Source organism: Somniosus microcephalus, chromosome 32, assembly GCF_052327205.1.
Source record: "Somniosus microcephalus isolate GS21.2 chromosome 32, FLI_Smic_1.0, whole genome shotgun sequence".
In the NCBI taxonomy this organism is placed as follows: domain Eukaryota; kingdom Metazoa; phylum Chordata; class Chondrichthyes; order Squaliformes; family Somniosidae; genus Somniosus; species Somniosus microcephalus.
The window spans coordinates 32,752,641-32,780,278 of record NC_141018.1 but is presented as its reverse complement, the minus strand read 5'-3'; the positions used below and the strand labels follow the sequence as shown (position 1 = coordinate 32,780,278).

Genomic DNA, 27,638 nt, shown 5'->3' with positions numbered 1-27,638 from the left:
TCTATTCTATATCTCTCTATTCTATATCTCTCTATTCTATATCTCTCTATTCTATATCTCTCTCTATTCTATATCTCTTCTATATCTCTATTCTATATCTCTATTCTATATCTCTATTCTCTCTCTCTATTCTATATCTCTCTATTCTATATCTCTCTCTCTCTATTCTATATCTCTTCTATATCTCTCTTCTATATCTCTCTCTCTCTATTCTATATCTCTCTCTCTATTCTATATCTCTCTCTCTTCTATATCTCTCTATTCTCTCTCTCTATTCTATATCTCTATTCTATATCTCTCTCTCTATTCTATATCTCTATTCTATATCTCTCTATTCTATATCTCTCCTATATCTCTCTTCTATATCTCTCTTCTATATCTCTCTTCTATATCTCTCTCTCTCTATTCTATATCTCTCTCTCTCTATTCTATATCTCTATTCTATATCTCTATTCTATATCTCTATTCTATATCTCTCTATTCTATATCTCTATTCTATATCTCTCTATTCTATATCTCTCTATTCTATATCTCTCTCTCTATTCTATCTCTCTCTATTCTATCTCTATTCTATCTCTCTATTCTATCTCTCTATTCTATATCTCTCTTCTATATCTCTCTATTCTATATCTCTCTATTCTATCTCTCTCTATTCTATATCTCTCTCTATTCTATATCTCTCTATTCTATATCTCTCTTCTATATCTCTCCTATATCTCTCTATTCTATATCTCTATTCTATATCTCTCTATTCTATATATCTCTCTCTCTATTCTATCTCTATTCTATCTCTCTCTATTCTATCTCTCTCTATTCTATATCTCTCTCTTCTATATCTCTCTTCTATATCTCTCCTATATCTCTCTATTCTATATCTCTCTCTCTCTATTCTATATCTCTCTATTCTATATCTCTCTCTCTCTATTCTATATCTCTCTATTCTATATCTCTCTCTCTCTATTCTATCTCTATTCTATCTCTCTCTATTCTATATCTCTCTCTTCTATATCTCTCTTCTATATCTCTCTATTCTATATCTCTCTTCTATATCTCTCTCTCTATTCTATATCTCTCTATTCTATATCTCTCTTCTATATCTCTCTCTCTCTATTCTATATCTCTCTATTCTCTATTCTATATCTCTATTCTATATCTCTCTCTCTGTTCTATATCTCTCTATTCTATATCTCTATTCTATATCTCTCTCTATTCTATATCTCTCTCTATTCTATATCTCTCTATTCTATATCTCTCTCTCTATTCTATATCTCTATTCTATATCTCTCTCTCTTCTATATCTCTCTATTCTATATCTCTTTATCTCTCTTCTATATCTCTCTCTCTCTATTCTATATCTCTCTCTATTCTATATCTCTCTATTCTATATCTATTCTATATCTCTCTCTCTCTATTCTATATCTCTATTCTATATCTCTATTCTATATCTCTATTCTATATCTCTCTATTCTATATCTCTATTCTATATCTCTCTATTCTATCTCTCTCTCTCTCTATTCTATATCTCTCTCTCTATTCTATATCTCTCTATTCTATATCTCTCTCTCTATTCTATATCTCTCTCTATTCTATATCTCTCTATTCTCTCTCTCTATTCTATAGCTCTCTATTCTATATCTCTCTTCTATATCTCTCTATTCTATATCTCTATTCTATATCTCTATTCTATATCTCTATTCTATATCTCTCTTCTATATCTCTCTATTCTATATCTCTATTCTATATCTCTCTATTCTATATCTCTCTATTCTATATCTCTCTATTCTATATCTCTCTCTCTCTATTCTATCTCTCTCTCTCTCTCTCCTCTCTATAGTTTTGGTCTCTCACCACAAATAGAATCATCTTACCTACAATTATCCTCTCGAAACCCTAAATAATTTTGAAGACCTCTATCAGGTCACCGCCCAGTCTTTTGTTTTCTCGAGCAATGAGCCCCGGCCTGTTCAATCGTTCCTGATGGTTATAAGTTCTCAGTTCTGGTATCATCCTTGTAATTCTTTTTTGCACTTTCTCCAGAACCTCTATATTCTTTTAGTAATATGGAGACTAGCACCGAGCACAGTACTCCAAGTGTGTATAGGTGTCGTACGTACTGCATGCCTTCAAGTCTTGACTTTTGTTCTCTGTCTATTGCAGACCCACATCACTGGCCTGGGAAGTGAGGAAAATGTCCCCAGGACGACATGTTATGCCAAGTCCGCCTGCAGACAGAATTTGCACCACGTCGAGTGCTCGAAGGAGCTTAAACTTTGGGGCACCCAATACCACGTAAGAGTTGTTTCTAACTTGGGTTTTGCTTTTTGTGAGTTGATAACTGAAGAAAATATACATCCTTCCTGTGGTCATGTTTGCGGAACACAAGCCAGCTGTACTCTCTGGCCCAATGATTGAGACGAGTTTGCTGAAATCCTCAAGGAAACTTGTTTGCATTTCGTGGTGTACATTCTACCGGTAAGTAAAGAACCTGCAGTTATATAACACCGTATCATGTCATCAGGAAATCCCAAAATGCTTCACACCTAATATATTACCGTTTAAATGTAATTACTGTTATCTAGGCAAACACAGCAGCCAATTTGTGCATAACAAGATCTCACAAACAGCAAACTAGATGAATGACCAAGTAATGCGTTTTTGGTGCTGGTTGAGGAAGCAATATCAGCCAGGACACTGGGAGAAGCCCCTGTTCCTCTTCAAATAGTGCCATGGAATTTTGATGTCCACCTGAACAGACAGACAGAGCTTTGCATCAAAGTCTCTTCCAAAAGACAGCAGTTTAGATATAATATGCTCAAGTCTTGGAGGGGGGACTTGAACCTCCAATCTTCCAACTCCAATACAAGAATGTAACCAGTTGAGCCAAGCTGATTATTTTATGTAATTGCGTTGTTCTGCATGTTGATTCTAGGCATCTTCTCTGACAGTATTCTGGCCAAGTGCATGTTGTCATGACTTGAAATGAATTAGGAACAGACCCAGTGCCATTGATTCCACCAAGTTCTCCCGAATATTGTAATGAAATTTTGCCTCTCCTTACGTGAATGCCATATTGGCACAATGTAAATTACTCTCTCAAAAAAAATAAAAGAAGCTGTTATTTTCTTGTCTGTTTCTAGCCAATAATAAAAAGGAAAAAAATCCCAAGAAGGTGGATCTTGTTCTTCTTGTGGGAGGGAACCACTCTCTGAAACGCGTACTACTTTATTGGTGGAAAAATGTCGTGTCACAGGCTGTTTTGAAGCAAACTTTTGAACTGTACCATTCATTTCAATTTAAATGGCATATCTGCTTTTTGAATGAGCAAAATGTTTGTGTCGAAAAATACTCAATCCGACCTCCGATTGCACAAAAAATTATCTTCACAGAAAACGAATTAAAATCTAGTTATCTACCCAAAATGCAGAATGTAGTGCATTATACAGTGCTAAAAATGTGATTAGTTTTCCTTTATCCTGCAGTAAATGCCAATCTTTGAGTTGTATTAAATTAATCCAGAGGTACGAGTCAGATTAATACAGGCAGCTTGATCCTTTGTTTAATGCCACTTACACGGGGCTTCTTTTAATTTATTAAACACATTGCCACTGAAGGATGTTTACATCTAATTGTGGTTGAAGACTGCTGAGGAGTTGGTTCAGTGCATGTGTTATTTTGTAATGGGAATACCTCCGGAAATGACTATTGATTATCAAAGAGGACTGTAAATGTGGACTGATATTGACATGCACATTTACACGGACTTCAAACAGCAGTGCAACTCCGCATCCACTACACAGAACAGCTGAGGTAAAGAAAAACAATATTTCATGTGTTATGGTTTAGGTGTTCTGCCTCACTGGGTTAGTTGGTAATGAGCAGCATTCGAGTCCAAAAGTAAAATTATGTTGGGCACTAATGAACGGCGAAGGTGCACATCTATCACCTGTTTTAGCACGCAGATGACTTGGCACAAGGTAGAGTCAGTGCTAAAAATATCGACATATTAAAACCTCGTGTCTTCTCATTTCATATTTGCCATTGGATCTTGTAACCCGTTCACTTGTATTTTAAAATAGAATGCATTTTTAAAAGTCTCGAACTATAATACACTTCAGAAAACATTTCTGAATATAAAAGTAAATGGTTTTTAGCCGGAGTTTAATCTGCGGCTTAATTTTAAGGACGTGACTGCTGCCAACGCAGTGAATTACTTGGGCCTGCACAGTTCCAGTATAAAGGAATTTTGGAATATCCTTGGCTACCAGTGCTGTGGAATCTCTCCCTTTTAATATATTTTAGGGCACAGGCACAGCACCAGCTGCAGCAGACAATGTGCACCGTTATTTGAAATTTGCCTGCTGCAGCTTTATTACTGACTGGAGGAGTTTCCCTGATACTTGGGGAAGGTCTATACAGGCCAACAATGGGAACACTACCATGCTGGCTTGTACAACTATGTTCAGGAAACAAATGGCTGTTGGTGTCACCAATAGTGACGTTACATTGTGACTCAAGTGCCATTGAGGCACTAGGGAAATGAGCATTTGGAACAGGTGAAGGATTCGGAGCAGTATGCTAACCTTTATTGGGCCAAGATATGCATTCCTCATGCATGATATGAGGGAAATGGAGTCATCGCATCTGGTACCTCTTGCAGAGCATGTGGGAGAGTTGTGGCTATGGGTGTACTTTGAGGAAGTGGGGTGTAAGTAGAGGGATTCTGATAGAGTTCCAAATGTCTCTCCAAAGGCCATTATTTTGAGCAAGTCTCAGTCAATCAAGCTGAATGTCTTCTCTGCATCAAGTGAGAGCATTCGGGCAGGAGTTTTGGTACTAATGCAGTTTTCGACCAAGTCATATAGCTGCCTGGTGTTGTCCCCTGATTGGCATCTCTGGATAAAGTCTATTTGGTCTGTTGACTAGTTCAGGGGCTACTGTAATCAGTCTGGAGGCCAGGACATTGATGACTATTTAAAGAAAGAGCATGAATTTATATAATGGCTTTCATGTCCTTCAGACAATGAAGTGTACTTTAATGAAGTGCAGTCACTTTTGTAATGTAGGCAAACACAGCATCCAATTTGTGCACAGCAAGGTCCCACAAATGCTTTTTAGTGGTGTTGGTTGAGTGATAAATACTTGGTCGATTATTGAGGAGGTTATGAGTTTCTTGTGGATTAGTGTTGGTGTGGTTAGTGCCTTGATTGTCTCTGAGAAAGTGCTTGTGTATTGTATGTAGTGCAGCAGTTTGAGGAACATTGGCAATTGGGAAATCAGGCTATATCGAGTTAAGCTGGGAACCCATAGTGCCCAGATCCTTTTTATCTCCATTAGTTGTTTCCTTTTTGGTGACTGTTCCTCCTCCTGGTTTGAATCTGAATCTAATTAATTTTCTATTTAGGGCAGCCCCTCCAGTCTTGGTCGCAGCTCGCCTCGCTCCAGCTGGTGTCAGTTGGGCGGACAAAGTAAAAGCTAATCGGGCAAATACAGCTATTACCGTGGCTCCAAATCACAGCCGAAACAACTATCCGAAGTCTTCACAGCGGATCAGATTGCACCCAAACGGTGAGTCGCATTTTATTCCAATATAAAATAAAAACAAAAAAATGCTGGAAACACTCAGCAGGTCAGGCAGCATCTGTGGAGAGAGAAACAAGAGTTAACGTTTCAGCTCGATGACCTTTCATCATATTTTATACTGATACATGGATTTTGTAGAGTGATAGAGGTACAATTTGAGTTGAGTGCAAAGTGAAGTAACTTTTATTGTGGTTTGTGTTATAAACCTCATCATCATAAAGAAACTACTCATGAAATAATGCTGGACGGCCAGCTGGTGGCGCCGTCCAAGGAGTATAAATACTCTGGCGTGGGCCCAGCTTGCCAGGGACATTTTGTAAGACAGGAACTAGTGAAGTATAACTAGATCGCCATGTTCTGAAACAAGTTGATTAAAGCCTTGCTTTAAGTGAGTTTTATTATGTCAGTTTGGTTCCCCCCCCTCAGAGAGCCCTGCATTTGGTTTGTTGACCAAACTGTTTGACAGCTGAGGAAAGAAGAGATGTGATTTGTCAATAAACTGAAAGGCCTCCCCCTGCTTGTACAGTGGACTGCAATTATTTGCATCTCTTTATAGTGTCACCTCATATTTAGCCAGTTCTCATTTGCTCCTCACTTTTATCTTTTTCCAGGAATATACTAATTGTTGTCAATATTTTATGTACCTGTGCACAATCTTATTACTATTTTCAGTCAGCACCAGTTAGATACAGGGGTAAGTTCTCATCGAATGGATAGTTTAATCAGGTATTACATTTATGCTAACAAAAAGAGTCCACTTTTGCCCAGGAAACGCTACATCTTTTGCTACTGTAAGCAACCAGACTTCATTCCTTCCAATTGCCGTCCAGCCAAGTACCTTCAAACTTTTTTGTGTGGGGGAATCCCTTGCAAATAGTGACACACTCTGGGGAGACCTTGTCCTAACTTGTACAAGACAGGTCAGTTACCTAAAGGAAAACCATGCTTTCATTGCAAAATCATTATTTTTGTCAGTATGGAGCACTAGAAGCAACAAATATAGAAAAATACAGAAATTTGATGACAGACAGAAATCTGACGAGCTTATGAATCCCCTGGGATCTCCTCGCAGATACTCAAGAGCCTGCGGACTTAGTTTGGAAACCTTTGCCTAGATCTATACCAATTTAAACTGGCGGGTAGACAGTTCCAGAATTCCCGCTACTAATTCACTGCTGGTAGTATTATGATTGCTGCCGCTTTGAAAAATAAAGCATGGAGCATATAGATGTATGAGCATGCCTGTGTTGTTTTAAGAGAGTGACGAAATCAAAAACCGGAGGAGTGTTACTTCAAACAAAACTTGTTGGAGAGTGACTTGTTGGAACACTCACAGACTGGTGTCACACTAGTTCAACTCCATGTCCTTCCGAGTTCCTAATTTCAGCTGCACCGGGGCACCAGACCAAGGGGAGTGGGAAACTTAGAGGGAGAGTTGCCCCTTTCGCCATATCTGCTCTGGCTCATCTGCTAGCAGCTATTAGTACTGCATCGGTGGTCTTAGGAACAGGTAGCCCATGTGTCTCCACAACCACCTGTGGTGTGTGACGTGGCGACTCCAAGGGGATTAAGGAGATGATCGAGACATTGCTATGGGCTCTGATAGCTATGACTCAGTATCATTTCAATATTGCTGTTAGAAATTTTGGGAGCTCTTTTCTCAGATGCAGCAGTGCAGGCCAATCCCTCCTACCTTGGTGCTGGGAGTCCATGCACCTTGGGCTCAGGACTGTGCTTGTACTGCCCAATACCTAATTATATTATAGTTACAGGGTGGCGGAGCTCTGTCCACACTGACCTTTTTGTAGACTGAGCCCAGATTCTTCCCTCTTATTTGTCCTTTCTATCAAATAAAAGCACAGAGAAATCCTAACAAATATTTCAGCTTTCCTCACCTCGCTGAACTTGCTGTGTCCAGTCCAAGCGCACGTGGATTGGCAGCCATTAATACTGCTGCAAATATTAATCCTGTGCAGTAATTGTTCTCAATTATTGATCCAGATGATCCCGCCAGTCCCATGAGGGCATGTTGTCCGGAGTCATTGAAGATGGTGAAGTTTCCAGTCCTTTTCCTGTCTCCAGTGGAATCAAACAGGGTTGTGTTCTACTTCCCATCTTGCTTTTACCTTGTTTTATGCCAGCAGGAACTTGAATTAAGGAGTGTGTATTCGCTTCAGGACGGAGGGCAAATTGTACAATCTCCACCGCCTACAGACCAAAACAAAACAAAGATAAATAAATTAGAATATTTTCAAAGGTCTTTATATCAAGAGTTGAACTCATTTAGTGGTTATTTGAACTTGACAGATGTTATATATTAATTAACCATAAGTATAGCTGCTTCTTAGGCAGTCCCTCGGAACCGAGGATGACTTGCTTCCACACTAAAAATGAGTTCTCAGGTGGCTGATGAGTCCAATGCGGGACCTACAGTCTCTGTCACAGGTGGGGCAGACGGTGGTTGAAGGGGCGGGTGGGTTGAGTGCTTGGGTTGACATGCGCTCCTTCTGCTGTTTGCGCTTGGCTTCCGCTTGCTCCTGGCCAAGGGACTCGAGGTGTTCGGCGCCTTCCCGGATGCTTCTCCCCCACTTTGTGCGGTCTTGGGCCAGGGATTCCCAGGTGTTGGTGGGGATGTTGCACTTTTTCAAGGAGGCTTTGAGGGTGGTACTCTCCAGTGCTTTGAGGTGCCTGCTGTACATGGCCCATGTCTCTGAAGCATACAGGAGGGCGGGTATCACTACTGCTCTGTAGACCATGAGCTTAGTGCCGGGTTTGAGGTTCTGGTCTTCAAACACTCTCTTCCTCAGTTGACCGAAGGCTGCACTGGCACACTGAAGGCGGTGTTGGACTTCGTCGTCGACGTCTGCCCTTGTTGACAGTAGGCTCCCGAGGTATGGAAAGTGGTCCATATTGTCCAAGGCCTCGTCGTGGATTTTGATAATCGGGGAGCAGTACTGTTTGGCGGGGGCAGGTTGGTAGAGGACTTTTGTCTTATGGATATTTAGTGTAAGGCCCATGCTCTTGTATGCTTTGGTGAAAGTGTTGACGATGGGTTTGAAGTCGAACTCCAAACGATCGGGCTCAATAAAAGTAGATTTTCATAGAATTCTAGAAATTATAGCACAGGAGGAGGCCATTCGGAAGGCTTACATTCTCTCCTGTAAGCCCCATTTCACCATTACCCCCCCTCCCCCAGCCCCAAGATCTTTTTATATTCCTCCTTTTTAAATATATATCCCATTCTCTTGGAAATGAAGTTTTAGTTTCCACCTCAATAACCACATGTGGTGAAGTATCCCACGATGTAATAGCCCTCAGTTCAAGAACTTTCCTCTTCCCTCCCTTCCTTCCAGTGAGAATCCTTGTTTTCTGTTCCATACTTCCCCATTCACCCACCAATGGAAATAATCTTTCACTATTTACCCACAGTAAGGTCCCCAGGTTTTACTCACCCCTTTACTGGCTGCTCCTCTCTCGGTGCCACTTTCACTCACTACCTTGCAGTTGCTGCTGCTGGCTCTGTGGGAAATGCTGGTCCCCACTCCCAAATCATTTCCACCCTCTCGCTTGAGCCCTAATCCCTCGACCATTAGTTCCCGTCTCCCCCGAGCCCCAATTTCTCAGTCTCCACATCTCTTTCCACGCCCATTCCCATTCTCATCTCCATCCTTCCCTCTGACCCCAATTTCGATCTCCATCTCTCTTGCTCCCATTCCCCAGTTTCCATCTTTCACCCTGAGCCCCCATTCCCCAGTTTCCATCTTTCACCCTGAGCCCCCATTCACCAGTCTCCATCTTTCCCGATTCCTGAGCTTCCCGATTTCCAACTCTCCAGTCCCCTGCCGACTGTGCTGTACATGGTCACAGCTCTCTGCGGTGGTGGTCAGGGCAGCACGGTGGCATAGTGGTTAGCACTGTTGCCTCACAGCGCCAGGGACCTGGGTTCAAATCCGGCCTCGGGTGACTGTCTGTGTGGAGTTTGCACATTCTCCCCGTGTTTGCGTGGGTTTCCTCCGGGTGCTCCGGTTTCCTCCCACAGTCCAAAGATGTGCGGGTTAGGTTGATTGGCCATGATAAAAAATTGGCCCTTAGTGTTAGGGGGGATTAAATACGTTGGGTTACGGGGATAGGGCTTTGGTGGGATGGCTGTCGGTGTAGGGACCGGGTGCTAGGGTTTGGATGATCAGCCATGATCTCGTTGAATGGCGGAGCAGGCTCGAAGGGCCGAATGGCCTACTCCTGCTCCTAGTTTCTATGTTTCTATGTGACGTCGCCGAAGCTGAGGTTGTAACAGCGGCTAGTGACGTGGTGGGGGTGGCGAGAAATTTAAGTAGTTGATTTCCCGAGCTGCTGGCGGCAGTGCTCAGAAGAGGTACCCTCGATTCCGGGAAGCTCCCAGCCATTCCTAGAGGGTTGGAGACCCTAACCCACAACCTGCAGATGCGAGAGTGCTACCAACTGAGCCATGGCTGAAACCGTGTTGGTTTTGACGCTAGCCTGCGTTGGTCAATATGGTACTGGGGCTGGAGATGAGTATTTACCTCTCTAATTCTGAGATCCCCCTCCCCAAGACTTAGTGAGATGATTAGCAAAGCCAAAGGAAGGCACCAGAGGGGGTGGTTTTTGTCTCTAAATTTAGTCAAACTCAGTGGAGACTGAGAAAGATTAAAATTGTGTTTCAATGCATCCTTAGCATGAATCGACACAAAAATGTATGGATATTTCAAGAGATGTTTGGGGAATTCCAACAAAATATAACAGAACTAGTCATACGTTAAGTATTGATTTGCACTCTAATATACTTTTAAGGAGACGTTATAATTGGCTACAAAAGACCAAGATCTTATGTTGCCATGTGGGACTTGCTTCCTTGATAAATTCCCTGAAACATTTCTCTCGAGTGTATGTGTGTTCCTTTGCTTCGGGTAAACCAATTGCATTGGAAATGTGAGTCATGAAGTATTGAATGAAGTGTTTGCATCGGGTTTCCAATTGGAGAGGGCTGGAATCCTTCCCCTCCAGTGTGGTTCTCAAACCTCAATCTGGAATATTTCTTTCCAACAATTCAATTTTTACCCTTAACATTGAAAAAACTTCTAGTTTAATTGAAAATCTTCCAGCTGGAGTGCAACTGTTCATAGATTGATAGCTGTTTATAGTGTATACCAATGTCCTTCTAATTGGGAATCTCCTGACGTTAAGCAGTGCTGCAGCAGCACACAGGACTTCCAAACAGGCAAAAGCAGCCAACCCGCTGGCCCTAGAGGAAGCTGTGCTGCTGTCCCAAGCACCAATCCAAATTCCTTCCTTTTAACATGTTGTAGATTGAGATGTATGCTTTAAACATTATTTCTACCTCCTTATATCATGCTCTTCTTCCCCCCCCCCCGCTAGCTCTTCAACTACACTTTTGCCTGGTTGGTAGGGTCCATCCCATACATCAATATCAACTATCACCTTGTGGTTAACTGAAGCGAAAAAGATTGATGAAGTCAAGCGTAGGTCCCTTGCAGTCAGAATCAGGGGAATTTATAATGGGGAACAAAGACATGGCAGACCAATTAAATACATACTTTGGTTCTGTCTTCACAAAGGAGGACACAAATAAACTCCCAGAGATGTCGGGGAACATAGGGTCTGATGAGAGGGAGGAACTGAAAGAAATCAGTATTTGTAGGGAAATGGTGTTAGGGAAATTGATGGGATTGAAGGCCGATAAATCCCCAAGGCCTGATAATCTACATCCTAGTCAACATGGATTTACAAAAGGTAAATCGTGCTTGACTAATCTACTGGAATTTTTTGAGGATACAACAGGTAGAATAGATAAGGGAGAACCAGTGGATGTGGTGTATTTGGACTTTCAGAAGGCTTTCGATAAGGTCCCGCATAAGAGACTAGCGTGCAAAGTTAAAGCACTTGGGATTGGGGGTAAGGTATTGACTTGGATAGAAAACTGGTTGGCAGACAGGAAGCAAAGAGTTGGAATGAACGGGTCTTTTTCTGAGTGGAAGGCAGTGACTAGTGGGGTACCGCAGGGATCGGTGCTAGGACCCCAGTTATTCACAATATATATTAATGATCTAGACGAGGGAACTAGATGTAATATCTCCAAGTTTGCAGATGACACGAAGCTGGGTGGGCGTGTGTGCTGTGAGGAGGATGCAGAGAAACTCCAGTATGATTTGGACAGGTTGGGCGATTGGGCAGATGCATGGCAGATGCAGTATAATGTGGATAAATGCGAGGTTATCCACTTTGGTGGCAAAAACAGGAAGGCAGATTATTATATGACCGGCAATAGATTGGGAAAAGGGGAAGTGCAATGAGACCTGGGTGTCCTTGTGCACCAAGTCGCTGAAGGTAAGCATGCAGGTGCAGCAGGCGGTTAAGAAGGCAAATGGTATGCTGGCCTTCATAGCGAGAGGATTCGAGCACAGGCGCAAGGATGTCTTGCTGCAGTTGTACAGGGCCTTGGTGAGACCACACCTTGAGTATTGTGTGCAGTTTTGGTCACCTTATCTGAGAAAGGATGTTCTTGCCATGGAGGGAGTGCAGCGAAGATTCACCAGACTGATACCTGGGATGGCAGGCATGACATATGAGGAGAGATTGGGTCGATTAGGCTTATATTGGCTAGAGTTTAGAAGAATGAGAGGGGATCTCATTGAAACTTATAAAATTCTAACAGGACTAGACAGACTAGATGCAGGAAGGCTGTTCCCGATGGCAGGGGAGTCCAGAACCAGGGGTCACAGTCTAAGGATAAGGGGTAAGCCATTTAGGACTGACATGAGGAGGAATTTCTTCACCCAGAGAGTGGTGAACCTGTGGAATTCTCTACCACAGAAGGCAGTTGAGGCCAATTCATTAAATATATTCAAGAAGGAGTTAGATATATTTCTTGAGGCTAAGGGGATCAAGGGATATGGGGAGAAAGCAGGGACAGGGTACTGAATTTGGATGATCAGCAATGATCGCATTGAATGGCGGAGCAGGCTCAAGGGGCCGAATGGCCTACTCCTGCACCTATCTTCTATGTTTCTATGCTCAAATGCAGTCTTCAAATCCTCTGCTTTCCTGCCTGCTCAACAAAAACGTATACATTTGTTCTGTAGTGGAAACATTTGTGCAAATGTCTACCTCCGGTGGTCTTTCGAAATTGTTTTTCTCACTACCTTTAGGTTGGCCTGCTTCCAGCCTCTGTTGTCGCTTTTGGGTGCACAAGAATGACTCTGCGTTATTCATCCTCCATTATTACCTCCAGGCTGTTGCAAACCTTTCAATTTTGAAAGTTCCTCATTTAAAGGTCTCACAGTGTTGATATTGTACAGATGCTTAATACTGATATGAGTTTCATCTTCAGATTGGGTGGTCTCCATGTGTTTATAGTGCATACTGGGTGAAAGCTGGCAGGTCACAAACATTTGCTATGTCTACAGTTGTGCATAGCTTGTGCATGACTACTGTATATATAAATATATAAGGAAGCTGGGAAAGTTATAGGCCCACCATAGCGGAGGTTCTGATATTTGAGAGCAATGACCAGCTTTGTGGATGATGATGAAAACTGATATTCTTTTGTTTAACATCTCTGATAGATGCAGCAGCTGTAGAAATAGCACAATCTGCTGCAGAACTAAAACTTCTGCATGATTTGTGTCATTTAGGTATGCTAACTAGTTAATTTTATTTTTGACACTTTTCTTCCCTTGTCCCCTTTAGGCACTGACTCTTGTTCCCTGAGCACTCCTTGAACACAATTGATTGTCCTTCATATGTAAGCCCAGACAATTAAGGGGAAAAATTGCGAGGCTTCACTGCCAGTGCATCGCCTTGTTAGACGTGAGCATCGGTCAGAGATAGGACTGTGACATTCTGGCCCTGATTCTGCACCCTGCATATGTGTATCTGTTGAGGCTTCAAGTAAAGCCTTGCAATTCTTGCCCTTTAATACCAAGCTATTTAATCAGGCCGACCATCACAGCCGCGCCCCTGATCCTGCCCTCCACTTCGCCCCCACTCCCCCAGCCATGAGGCCAGTCAGGTTTACCACCTTCTGCCTGGCTGACAATCAGAACTGGGATTTTCTGGTGCTGCATTTGCTGCTGCCGCCTTTACCCATTAGACCAGCAGAGAGTTGACCAGTTAACTGGTCGCTAGCAATGCTCAACAATATCATTTTTGTAAATTACCCCTTTTTCAATAATAATCAATTGCACTGAATTTTTAGTGGCAAATTTTCAGATTAGCAAAGTTTGAGTAGCGACAACAATTTAATTGTCAATTTATGTTTTTTATCTGAGTGTACTTACCAATGGAGTCGTCAGCAAAGCCTTCCCAGAAAGTTTCAGATTGACACAGTCATAGACAAGAAGAAAGATTGGTTAATAAGTGTCAGCTGTGGTTCAGTGGGTAGCACCCTCGCCTCTGAGTCAGAAGGTTGTGGGTTCAAGTCCCCACTCTAGAGACTTCAGCACAAAAATCTAGGCCGACACTCCAGTGCCAGGAATGAGGGAGTGCTGCACTGTTGAAGGTGCCGTCTTTTGAATGAGCTGTTAAAACAAGGCTCCGTCTGCCCCCTCAGGTGGATGTAAAAGATCCTATGGCACTATTTCAAAGAAGAGCAGGGGAGTTCTCCCCAGTGTTCGAACCAATATTTACCCCTCAATCAACATCACTAAAACAGATTATCTGGTCATTATGAGATTGCTGTTGGGTTTTTTTCGTTCCTGGGATGTGGGCGCCGCTGGCAAGGCCAGCATTTATTGCTCATCCCTAATTGCCCTTGAGAAGGTGGTGGTGAGCTGCTTTCTTGAACCGCTATAGTCCGTGAGGTGAAGGCACTCCCACTGTGCAGTTAGGGCGGGAGTTCCAGGATTTTGACCCAGCGATGATGAAGGAACGCTGATATATTTCCAAGTCAGGATGGTGTGTGACTTGGAGGGGAACTTGGAGGTGGTGGTGTTCCCATGCGCCTGCTGCCCTTGTCCTTTTAGGTGGTAGAGGTCGCGGGTTTGGGAGGTGCTGTCGAAGAAGCCTTGGCGAGTTGCTGCAGTGCATCTTGTAGCTGGTACACACTGCAGCCACGGTACGCCGGCGGTGGAGGGAGTGAATGCTTGTTTAAGGTGGCGGATGAGGTGCCAATCAAGTGGGCTGCTTTGTCCTGGATGGTGTTGAGCTTCTTGGGTGTTGTTGGAGCTGCACTCATCCAGGCAAGTGGAGAGTATTCCATCACACTCCTTACTTGTGCCTTGTAGATGGTGGAAAGGCTTTGGGGAGTCAGGAGGTGAGACACTCGCCGCAGAATACCCAGCCTCTGACCTGCTCTTGTGGCCACAGTATTTATGTGGCTGGTCCAGTTAAGTTTCTGATCAATGGTAACCCCCAGGATGTTGATTGTGGGGGATTCGGCGATGGTAATGCCGTTGTATGTCAAGCGGCGGTGGTTAGCCTCTCTCTTGTTGGAGCTAGTCATTGCCCGGCACTTGTGTGGCACGAATGTTACTTGCCACTTATCAGCCCAAGCCTGACCGTCGCCCAGGTCTTGCTGCATGCGGGCACGGACTGCTTCATTGCCTGGGGAGTTGCGAATGAACTGGAACAGCTTGGCGGTTTGTGCTGTTTCCTACATTACAACAGTGACTGCACTTCAAAAAGTACTTCCTTGCCTGTAAAGCGCTTTGGGTCATTCTTTTCTTAATTTGAACCAATTGTCTTAATTTTTTTCTATATCTTGATTATTTTTTCTCCTTTCTTTAGATAACTTGTGCCGAGAGTGTAAGCTTGAGAAATGCCATGGAGATTTTGGTTTGATCTCCATGAATAAAATATATGAGCTTTATTTGGATAATTATGTCCATTGTACAGCTGAGACTGGGAACTCATAATGTTCACGGGTGCAAACTTACTCTTTGCCATTCTATGGTGCTGACTTTTTTTCCAATCACACAGCTATAGGTTAACACTACATTTGGCCAACATGTTCTCTTTGTTCATTTTTCTACAGAGAGGAAAGATACGGAAGGATGGGAGACGGTGCAGCGTGGAAGAGCTACTCGATCGCGTTCTGCCACAATGGCTGCTAATGCCAGTGCTAAGACTTTAGGAACTGTGTACCTGAGTCTTAAGGATGACAGTAATAAGGAGAATGGACTCTCAGTCTCGCAGAATGGAAAAATAGAATTTGAAGAAACTAGTCCCAGTTCTGAGAGAGTGGCAGATACACCAGAAAAGTTAATCAACCAGGATGAAGACACGTCTGTGGACAGCCTTAAGGTATGTACTAGCTACATCAAAGTAAACAAATTGTAATATTTAGCAATATTTCATGTTGACAGTGAGCTGTTAAAACTTTTAAAAAACGCTAGAGACAGCTAATTATTAGCACGATTTTAGCAAGTTGTATTGCACTTGCTTTCCTGTAATCGTGACAGCATCTAATTAAATGAATTATGGTTGTAAAGTAAATATGCAATTTTCTTTAAAGGCACCACTTCTTTAAAGTGCTTGATTTCCCCCTCAAGGCTAAGTTATTGGTTTAATTTTCCAGTTGTGCTGTGATTGTGAATTGCAGTAATTACACTGAATTTTTAATGGCAAATTTTCAGGTTCGGAAAGTTATAACTTTCTGTTTATTCTAGTTGACCCCCTGTGACATTGCACACACACTGTACAGCCGAGGTCTGTACTGGTTTACAATATGTCATCCGCATATTGCTTGCAACTGTGATGACATTACTCCTTCTGGTGACGAGTCAGGTCTGCAAAGCAATTAAAGTCGAACAGTTGGCTAATTAATTAAATTAAATAAACAGGCTAGTATCAAAGGAATAAATGAAAAGAGGCCTTGGAGAAGGAGGAATGGGTGGGAAATCTGCATTGCAATTAATTAATTAAATGAATAATCAACTGTAGAGAATGTAGAATCGGGTAAAATTAATGAAACAAACTCTGACTTCTTGCCTTCTGTTGGAGTCAGAATTAAATGAAGGAAGCGAGAAGTTGGGGCCCAGGTTCAGAAGAGTCAGCAGCAGGAACAAATGCTTAAAGGGAGCAAAGATACATTTGTGAAGGACAGCTTTGGAAGCATAATGGGGAGCCTCAGGGAGAGAGAAATTTGGACTCTGGCTCAGGGGAGCATGTGGTAGGGGAAAGCAGTATTATGAAGTAGAGATGCAAAGTTTCATTTGGTGGTATGATTAGAGAGGAGAGAAGCAAAAATAAACTTTTGGATCAGAAAGCAAAGCGAAGAGCCTCAGAAGGAGGGAAAAATGGACCTTGGTGAGTAGACGGGCGTGGAGAAGACAAGTGGACAGAAACAAAATGCTCCTTCAGGAGGAGAGAGGCGAGGCAAGGAGACATGACTTGGGTGTAATGGAATGCATGAGCAGATACATCAGTCTAGTTTAAGTAGGATTGGCTGTTTCCTAGTTGAATGCTGACTGCAGAAACATTCATCTTTCACATATTTGTGAGATTGCTCTTAGTTCCAACAGTGTTGTAACCCTTGTTACTTGTTCAAAAAAAAATGACCTACCTAGAGACGTAATTACACTGTTACGGATTTCAAACATTTCATTGACTTTTTAAAAAAAAATTCTGTTTCTCCACCTGCCCAATTTAATTTCTCCCTTTGGTTAGGCATCCCTTGTATCCAGGCTGGCACCACAATAAAAATGACCATGCCTAAAAATAAAAAAACCACCGGGCTCAGTACAGTCCTTCAGGGAAGGGATTTTACCACCACTACTTGCTCTGTATAGCTCAGTTTTACACTGGGCAGTGCATCTAAGTCCTTGGTATCTGAACATATTGTGCATTGTTTCAATTGCATCAGAGCCAGCAGCTTTTCTCTGATTTCAGTCATTGTCCCATCTTCATCTGTCCGTTCACTTCACGTCCTTAATGTGCGGTGGCATTTACAGAAAAGAATTGTCGACCGTGATGCGATTACTGCAGGTTTATGAAGAAATAGCCTGCACTGATGGGAAATTCTATGTCTGGTATATATCATAAATCAGTAATTCACTCAGAAATGGGGAACGTTTCAAGAGCCCAAGAGACCACACATTTGTATTAAATTGACATTTTATGTTGGGTATTATGAATGTTTAAATTCTTGGCTCTTAAAGTTTCCCCTTCTCTGTGAATTGCTTCACAGGACAGTTTGTTTCCAGGGTTAGTGCACGTGTTGGCACCCAACCATTAGCTACTGAATGGTTGGGTGACAATGATTTTAATTGTATTACACTCTTGGGGCTAAAATTTTGAATGTGTTAGAAAATAATGATCTGAGAGCACATGATGCTGACACTGGGTGCTCGAAATGGAAAGTGTTATAGCACTGATATACCTCACCTGGAGGAGCTCAAATTTAACAAAACACCCAATTGCACTATTTCATGCTAATTCAGTGGTTAATCTTCAGCGATGGATATCTGAACAGTTATAGATTACAGAAAAGCACAAAGCAGGTTTGTACTCTTAATACTCTTGAACTGAATGTAATATTGACTGTAGTTGTCAGGCTATAAAGGTACTGGTCAGATTTCAGAAGTATTCTCGAGTGTGCAATATTGCTGTAGACTTTATGCCTTATAACACACTCAGTTACCTTTTAACCCTCAGGTTTATTGTTATAACTTTCGATTACAGTACTGAGCCTCTAATTCATGGAATTCTGGTACAGTGAGAGCCCGATAAACGGGATACATCTGCAAAAGAAAAGTTCCCATTTAACCAGTTACTTTCAAGATAACATTAAAGTTTGTGCATTCAGCTTTTTGTCATCTTGGACCAGTTAGATGCATACCATAGAGCATTGGGGTCACATGTCAAGTTTAAATCCATGTTCCCATTAATTTGTAAATTCTAATTTTTGTTTTGGTGTTCTGATTTTACATTTATGCAATAGCGCCGAGAACAGTCTTTGCCAAGCCCTCAGGCCCAAAAAATTCAAACTGGCAATCTGTCAAATAAGCACGTATAAGATGGAGCTCCCAGGGCTTCATAGGCTGGATTGCAAGGCTTCGTGGGCAGCGTGTGACCTGTAGGTCACAGTTTGGACACCCCAGCTCTAGTGTTTCCTGTGACAGAGAGGGTGTTATTGGTTTGCTGGCTGTGAGCAGGGGAGGCTGAGCACTCCTTCTGCCCAGTAATTAGCAGCCCAAACCCTGGAATTCCCTTCTGAAACCCCTCCACCTCCTCTTCATCTTCAGCACCCTCCTTAAAACCCAGATCTTACCCCTCCCAATCACTCCTTTGGCTCAGCATCCATTTTGTTTTGATTCTGCTTTCTGAAGTGCTTTGGGCTGTTTTATGCTCAAGGCGCTACATAAATGCAAGCTGTGGTATGCGATTTTCCTTCATCTAGCCAGTTTATACCTTCCTCGGCTGTCAGAAAAGGTCCGTGACCACACTATGCACCAGCGGTTAATTGTATGCTACCACCAGTGCTTAGAAATCCACCCTGCCATGTAAATAGGGTGTATTCCACAGCCAGGGTGTTCTAATTCAACTATAAATGGTTCTGTAATATGAAGGTATTATTTTACATGTAAGCACTTTCCTCTACAGCTGCCTTCTCTTTTATAGCCTGCAACAGAATCTCCCCACTTACAAGGTGCTTCTAATCTAATTAGTATCTAAATGAAAGCAAATCCAAATTGTCTTTGTACAGCTTTAACTTGGGAGAGTTGGGCCAAAAGAGCTTTGTATTTTAATCAATAGCAGTGTTTTGAATAATTGCAGCGCCATTGAAACATCTTGTTAATAAGCATTATGTTACATTAGCACACAGCAAATATGTCTGCGGATCCAGTACAGCTGGATAATGTGCCTTTGCAAGACAAGTCTTGGCAGCAAGATACAGACATAATTGAGAGTGAAAGAGATGTAGCTTGCCTGTCGGAGGATGTGAAGGTGGAAGTGACGCCTGTCGTTTCTGTACAAGAACCAACTCCCAGACCGGAGCCTGACGTGGACCTCTCCAATGAACTTTCAAGCGTAAGTAGTATAAGATTAAGTGAAGAATGCTGCTTGTATGGAATAGCACTGAAAGAGTGTCCCGAAGGCTGTGTTGCCTGCCCGGTGCCAGGGTTAAGGATATCTCCTCGCGGCTGGAGAAGAACTTGGAGTGAGAGGGGGGATGGTCCAGTTGTCGTGGTCCATGTAGGAACCAACGAAATAGGTAGGACTAAGAATGAGGTTCTGCTGAGAGAGAGAGCGAGACGGGGGGGAGAGAGAGAGAGAGAGACGGGGCTCTGCAAATTGGCAGAGAATCAAGCAGATCAGTGAGTTAAATGCGTGGCTCAAAGAGTGGTGTGGGAAGAAGGGGTTTCAGTTCTTGGGGCACTGGCACCAGTAATGGGGAAAAAGGGAGTTGTTCCACCAGGACGGACTCCACTTAAACTGGGCTGGGACCAGTGTCCTGGCGAATCGAATAACTAGGGCTGTAGATAAGACTTTAAACTAAAAAAGGGGGGACGGATCAGGTGAGGGGAAATTTAGAAATCGTGATTTGGGTAAAAATAAGCAGAGTGTGATAGGAAGGGACAAAGAGTTTAACGGTAGCAGAGAATAAGGTCAAAGCAGGGAATAATGGTAAAAAAAATTAAATTAAAGGCTCTTTATCTGAATGCACGAAGCATTCGTAACAAGATAGACGAACTAGTGGCACAAATAGAGATAAATGGGTTTGATCTAATAGCTATTACAGAGACGTGGTTGCAAGGTGACCAAGGTTGGGAACTAAATGTTCCAGGGTACTTGACATTTCGAAAAGACAGGCAGAATGGAAAAGGAGAAAAGGAGGGTGGAGGGTAACCCTGATAATAAAGGATGACACAAGGACAGTAGAGAGAAAGGATCTCGGTTTGGAAGATCAGGAAGTAGAATCAGTATGGGTGGAGATAAGGAATAACAACGGACAGAGAATACTGGTGGGAGTAGTATATAGGCTCCCTAACAGTAGCTATACCGTTGGACAGAATATTAATCAAGCAATAGTAGGAGCTTGTAACAAAGGTAATGCAATAATTGTGGGGGCCTTTAATCGTCACATAGACTGGACAAATCAAATTGGCAGAGGTAGTCTGGAGGACAAGTTCATGGAATGCATTCGGGACAGTTTCCTAGAACAATACGTCATGGAGCCAACCAGGGAACAAGCTATTTTAGATCTTGTATTGCTAATTATCGCCTCTGACTGAAAACTTGGCCTCTATCGCCTCTGGAGGTGATTTGAGCGCTAAATTAGGCGCTACACACCTCTCTTAAGGCGCTAACGCCGAGGAGCAAGGCGCTATTCAGAGCACTGACAAAGCTCCGGTGATGTCAGTCAGCAATGGAACACAGACAGACTGGTGCCAGCCAGTTCTTAAAGGGGAGGGTCGATCTCGTTCTCCAGCCACACCCTGCTCATTGCAGCCTTGAATCTCTGCCTGGAGAGACCTGTACATCAATACTGCTGGAAAGAACAATGGAGAGACCCAGGGAAAGAGCTCAGAGTGCAGCCCCCATAGTCTCTTCTAAATCGATGAAAGGAAGGTCAAATCAAAATGAAGCTGCAAAGTGCCCAAAACTCCTTCACACAGCATTGAATCTCTCCAGAAGTCTCTTTCTCTCTCGGAATGCGTGGTGCAAAAATGTCACCGACAAAAAAAAAAGCAGGAAGCGGCCGCCTTTAAATAGCGCTCCACCAGTCCCTTCCCGACTGCAAAATGTTCCCTTCTACCTGTCGTTGCTAGTGGCAGGGGGCGCCACTCAATATCCGGCTCGGGGGGTTGCACGCTTGACTGATGTCACGATCTGCGGGTGCAGGAGATCGTGGCAGTAGTGTTTAGCGCCGCCACAAAATGTCTGGTCAATTTTACGAGAGGTGCAAACATCGCCGCGCCTGGGCGCTAGTTGCTTTGCGTCCCTTTAGCGCCTTCTTAGGGCGCCAACGGGAGGCACTAATCAACCAAATTTTTACCCCTTAAACTTAAATAAAGCCAATTACATAGGTATGCGGGGCGAGTTGGCTAAAGTAGGTTGGAAAAATAGATTAAAAGGTATGGTGGTAGCTAAGTAGTGACTAGCATTTAAATAAATATTTCATAATTCTCAACAAAATACATTCCACTGAGAAACAAAGAAACAAAAACTCCACAGGAAAAGTGATCCATCCGTGGCTAACTAAAGAAGTTAAGGATAGCATTAGATTGAAAGAAGAAGCTTATAATGTTGCGAAGAATAGTAGTAAGCCTGAGGATTAGGAGAGTTTCAGAAACCAGCAAAGGATGACCAAAAAATTGATAAAAAAGGGAAAAAATAGAATGAGAGAAAACTAGCAAAAAATATAAAAACAGATTGTAAGAGCTTCTACAAGTATGTAAAAAGGAAGACAGTAGCAAAAGTAAATATTGGTCCCTTAGAGGCTGAGACAGGAAAAATTATTATGGGGAATAAAGAAATGGCAGAAACATTAAACAAATATTTTGTATCTGTCTTCACAGTAGAAGACACAAAAAAATACCAAAAATGGTGGGGAACCAAGGGTCTAATGAGGATGATGAACTTAACATAATTAATATAAGTAGAGGAAAAAATACTTAATTAATGGGACTAAAAGCCAACAAATCCACTGGACCTGACGGCCTACATCCTAGAGTTCTAAAAGAGGTGACTGAAGAGATACTGGTTTTGACCTTCCAAAATTCCCTAGATTCTAGAACAGTCCCAGCGGATTGGAAGGTAGCAAATGTAACACCGCTATTCAAGAACGGAGGGAGAGAGAAAACAGGGAACTACAGGCCAGTTAGCCTGACATCAGTCATCGGGAAAATGCTGGAATCCAGTGTTAAGGAAGTGGTATCGGGATACTTAGAAAATCATAACATGATTAGGCAGAGCCAACATGGTTTTATGAAAGGGAAATCGTGTTTGACAAATTTATTAGAGTTTTTTGAAGATGTAACTAGCAGGGTAGATAAAGGGGAACCAGTGGATATAGTATATTTGGATTTCCAAAAGGCATTCAATAAGGTGCCACATAAAAGGTTATTTCACAAGATAAGGGCTCATGGGGTTGGGAGTAATATAGTAGAATGGATAGAGGATTGATTAACTGACAGAAAACAGAGAGTGGGGATAAACGGGTCTTTTTTCAGGTTGCAGGCTGTAACTAGTGGGGTGCCGCAAGGTTCAGTCCTGGGGCCTCAGCTATTCACAATCTATATTAATGAATTTAAGCAACCTGAAGTTGTATATCATGACATTTGTATGTAATGATATCCTTAACACTCCACACATGCACATTTCACAGTGACCTCCAAAGGCCTATGGAGCGCATACCAGATTAATAATATAAATGGGAGAGAATGGCATATATAGATCACCCTCCCAAAACCAAACTCAAAAATAGGACAAGAATGTAAAAGTGTGTTTAATTAAAATTCCTGCATTGGTGTAGAGAGGGGAAAAAGTAGGAGGAATTAGATAGGAGACAGTGGAAAGGAACAGGAGAAGGGTATAATTGACATCAAAGAATGGACACCATTACACCGCACCATTTGAAAGCAGTTTAGGGAAAGTATTCAGTTAAGAAAAGTTAAAGTGGTAAAATAAAAACAAAAACATGAGTACTGGTAAACTGATGTAATAATTGAAACTGCTGGAAACCCACAGCAACCTGCATGCAGTTCTGGTCACCACATTACAGGAAATATGTGATTGCACTAGAGGGTACAGAGGAGATTTACAAGGATGTTGCCGGGAGTAGAGAATCTTAGCTATGAGGAAAGACTGGATAGGCTGGGTCTGTTTTCCTTGGAACAGAGGAGGCTGAGGGGAGACCTTATTGAGGTGTATAAAATTATGAGGGGCCTAGATAAAGTGGATAGAAAGGACCTATTTCCCTTAGCAGAGGAGTCAAAAACCAGGGGGCACAGGTTTAAAGTAATTGGTGGAAGGTTTAGAGGGGATTTGAGGGGAAATTTCTTCACCCAGTGGGTTGTGGGGGTCTGGAACTCACTGCCTGAAAGGGTGGTAGAGGCAGGAACCCTAACCACATTTAAAAAGTACTTGGATGTGCACTTGGGATGCTCTAACCTGCAGGGCTACGGACCAAGAGCTGGGAAGTGGGATTAGGCTGGATAGCTCTTTGTTGGCCGGCGCGGACACATTGGGCCGAAATGGCCTCCTTCCGTGCTGTAACTTTCTATGATTCTCTAATCTATTAAATTCCTGAAAGAGAAAGATAGTTGTTTTTTATTCGATCACGGGATGTGGGCGTCGTTGGCAAGGCCAGCATTTATTGCCCATCCCTAATTGTCTTTGAGAAGGCGGTGGTGAGCCGCCACCTTGAAACAACTGAGTGGCTTGCTGGGCCATTTCAGAGGGCAGTTAAGAGTCAACCACATTGCTGTGGGCCTGGAGTGACATATAGGCCGGACCGGGTAAGGATGGCAGGTTTCCTTCCTTAAAGGACATTAGTGAACCAGATGGGTTTTTACGACATTCCAGTAGTTTTATGGTCACCATTACTGATATTAGCTTTTTGTACCAGATTTATTTAATTAACTGAATTTAAATTCCCCAGCTGCCATGGTGGGATCATTGGTCCAGGCCTCTGGATTACTAGTCCAGTAACATAACCACTATGCTACCGTACCCCTGTTTTGACTGCAGCCTTTCACCTGAATTAACAAAGTGGCAAATTTACTGTCACGAATACATAAAAATATACTTGTACAAGTTAGAAATGTATTACAAAAATGCTCACTAAATACTTAAAGACTTGAGGATAAAGGCACCAGTGTAGACCCATTTTATATATTTCAAGTTGCTGTTTATCACATAACCAATCAGAACAAAGCCTCATTTTCTTTGTTGATTGAGCCACTCGCCAAGTCATTAACCTGAGAAATGTCAAATGTATCCTGATTGGTTAAAAGGTTGCATTGTCACCCTTGGGTTTAAAAAGACAGAATCCACAGTGCTAGCTAATCACCTGCTGACTTTTGAGGGGACCTTTTTACCCTGCACTTAAAATCGCTGAGGGGACTCACCTGGTGAGGTCCCGCTCTCTTCCCACAATTTCGATTTTAACCTGCTCTTTTGAGCAAGCGCGAATGACATCTGCCAGAAACATGCAGATCAGCCTTCGAAGACGTCCATTGTTTTTATGTGATCTGCAAAGAGTTCACAGAAAAATAGCAGATGGACTACTTGGTGATAATGCTAAACCTGAGTGAATTATTTATTGAAGCACTTATGGGCGTTTTATTTAATTTTCAGGAGAGTGGAATCCCACCACAGATTCCTACCCTTTTCAACAGCCTGGCACCCATCTACTCGGGAGAAAGCAAAGCCCTTGTAAGGGTTTCTAGCATAGTGCCCTTATAAGAATATAGAGGGAAAGAAAACCGGAACACAACCTTGTGAGGTTTGGGGGGGGGGTGGGGGGGTGGTGGTGGGGTTAGAGATGGAGACAGACACACACGCCATTGCCAGAGGGGCAAATACATTTTATTTTTAAACTGTTTCTACAAGTACCGAGGGAGCAGGGAAATGGAAAAAATTAGTTGGAGAGAAATTAAGGGATAGTTGCAGGAAAAGATGGAGACAGTTTTTAAAAAATATTTATAAGTTCTCTGGCACTTGGCAAAATGAAAGCCTCCTGGGTAATAGAACACCTCATTTTCAGGCTTCTGTTCAGCAGACAGGGGTGGTTTATTGCCTTGTAGAGGATTCATGTACTTTATTGCGGAACTATTGTAACGTACTTTGAATTGAGCCAAGTTGCTGAGGACCAAGTCAAATAGAAGCTGCGCTGAATATAAAATGGCAACCTTTGAATATGATTGTGTCGCATTTGTCGTTGATTTGTATCTTTTAAGGTCTGTAATTGTTGTGCTCCATGGACCTTTTGTACATTAATTGGTTCTTCAGAGGCTTGTCAATTAACGGGTTAATGAGAGCTAAGTGCCAAGAATTTTGTCCCAAGCTCTCTTCAAAGTGGGCTTGTCAATACCTGTGCTAAAATCTGAAGGCCTGTTTAAAATATAAAGATGAATTGCCATTTAATTGTCATGCGAGACTGTTACCGAAGCATGGATCAAAAAGGCTGTGGGCTCGCTCTGTTATGAAAGCAGAAAAACCTTTTGGGTCGCTTCAGATAAGAAGCTTTGTGTTTAGACTTTCCGTGGACACACATGACAGACTGACGGCTGCCCTGATGACAGAAGACACTTTCTCCCTTTTCTTCAATTTTTCTATTAATGGAATTAGCTAGCTTCCACTCAGGAGATCCAAAAATGAATGTTGCACTGTTCCCCCAAGTGTGTTAGATGGCTTCCAGTAGTCTTATTTTATCTCTCCTTTCCCTTTTATATATGTGTATATAATCTGCAGATTTATTAATGCGGAAGATACATTGGGAGTATTAAGAGAGTTTTAAATTCTTGTAACTAACTACTCGGGTTTAAAAAAAAAAAATTGACAATTTGTTATCAGCCTGGCTTATTTGGCAGTACTTTCACTTCTGGGTCAGTAGGCCTTAGTTCCTTATCGGAAGTTTAAGTTTAATCTAAGCTGACACGTCAGTGCAGTACTAATGGAGTGCTGCATTATCAGAGGGGCCATGCCTTGGATGAGATGTTAAACTGAGGCCCTGTTTGCCTAATCCTTGGTTCACACGGAGGTTGAAGATCCCAGGGACTATTCAAAGAAAAGCAGGGAGTCCTGGAATCCCAGAAAACACTAGCTTTGTGGATGTTTGATCAGGAAGCACGTCTTTACACAAAGGGCAGTGGAAATCTGGAACTCTCTTCACCCAAAAAGCTGTTAATTGCAAATTTCAAAACTGAGATCGATAGATTTTTGTTAGACAAAGATATTGTGGGATATGAACTAAGGCGGGTAGATAGAGTTAAGGTACAGCTCAGCCATGATCAAATTGAATGGTGGAACAGGCGCGAGGGGCTGACTGGCCTACTCCTGTTCAGATGTTTGTTATGGGATATTTCCCTTGATGACAAAAATGATTGTAAGCTGTCATTGAGCTCATGATACTCAAGGAGCTGGGTAAACCATTTTGGGAAAGATATTCATAAGAATGTGTTACAACATAAGATGTAACTTGTCATGCCAATAAAGCGATTTGAATTGAATTGAATTGAAATGAAAAATTCAAGATGTGGGAAGGCAAGCATTTCATGCTTAGTCAGTATCTGAGAAAGAAAGTCCATCAGAACACAGGATAGGGAATCGGACAAAGATAGGAATTTATGTTAAAAAAGCAAAATACTGCGGATGCTGGAAATCTGAAATAAAAACAGAAAATGCTGGAAATGCTCAGCAGGTCAGGAGAGAGAAACGAGTTAACATTTCAGCTCGATGACCTTTCATCAGAACTGGAAAAAGTTGCATCTCTAGGAATTTATGTTTATGGTTTTATATGATTTTAAACAAACTACTGCAACTATTAAAAATGCAATAGCCAGCTGTGTCTCTTGCCGGTCTTTAGGAAATCGGGTACGGTATTGTAGTGGACTAGTAATCCAGAGGCCTGGATTTATAATCTAGAGAACATGAGTTCAAATTCCACCATTTGAATTCGGTTTTAAAAAATAATCTGCAAATAATAAGCTGGTATTTGTTGTAAAAACCCAACTGGCTCACTAATGTCCTTTAGGGAAGGAAACCTGCCACCCTGAGGCGGTCTGGGCCTATATGTGACTCCATTCCCACACCAATGTGGTTGACTCTTAACTGCCTTCTGAAGTGGCCTAGCAAGCCACTCTGTTACATCAAACCGCTACTCGGAAGTTCAAAAAGGCCGTCACCACCTTCTCGGGGCAACTAGGGTTGAGCATGAAATGCTTGCCTTGCCATCCCACATCTTGAGAATGAATAAAAACCATAATCCTTTGTTCTGTGGCAAAGTTAGTCTGTGGATGGTTGCATACTGCCGTGAGTTTCCTATCTTGGCTGAGCTGTTAAGAGAAAGAGTGGAGATAACAGGAAATCAAGTGAGCAGAAAATGAGAAAACCAGCAAGCAAATTATTTTGGG

The 27,638-nt window shown here is 42.4% G+C and overlaps 1 protein-coding gene across 4 annotated transcripts in view; it reads left to right on the top strand.

Annotated features, from left to right (window-relative positions):
- scaper (S-phase cyclin A-associated protein in the ER) overlaps positions 1–27,638 on the top strand; it is a 339,292-nt gene that overhangs the window by 74,954 nt on the left and 236,700 nt on the right. For 3 of the 4 annotated variants that reach the window (XM_085972324.1, XM_085972323.1, XM_085972325.1), the window contains exons 6-9: positions 2,158–2,289; positions 5,402–5,565; positions 15,590–15,858; positions 19,375–19,587. In XM_085972324.1, the coding sequence (XP_085828450.1) occupies positions 2,158–2,289; positions 5,402–5,565; positions 15,590–15,858; positions 19,375–19,587 (778 nt within the window). The other variant, XM_085972327.1, reaches the window with a different exon arrangement.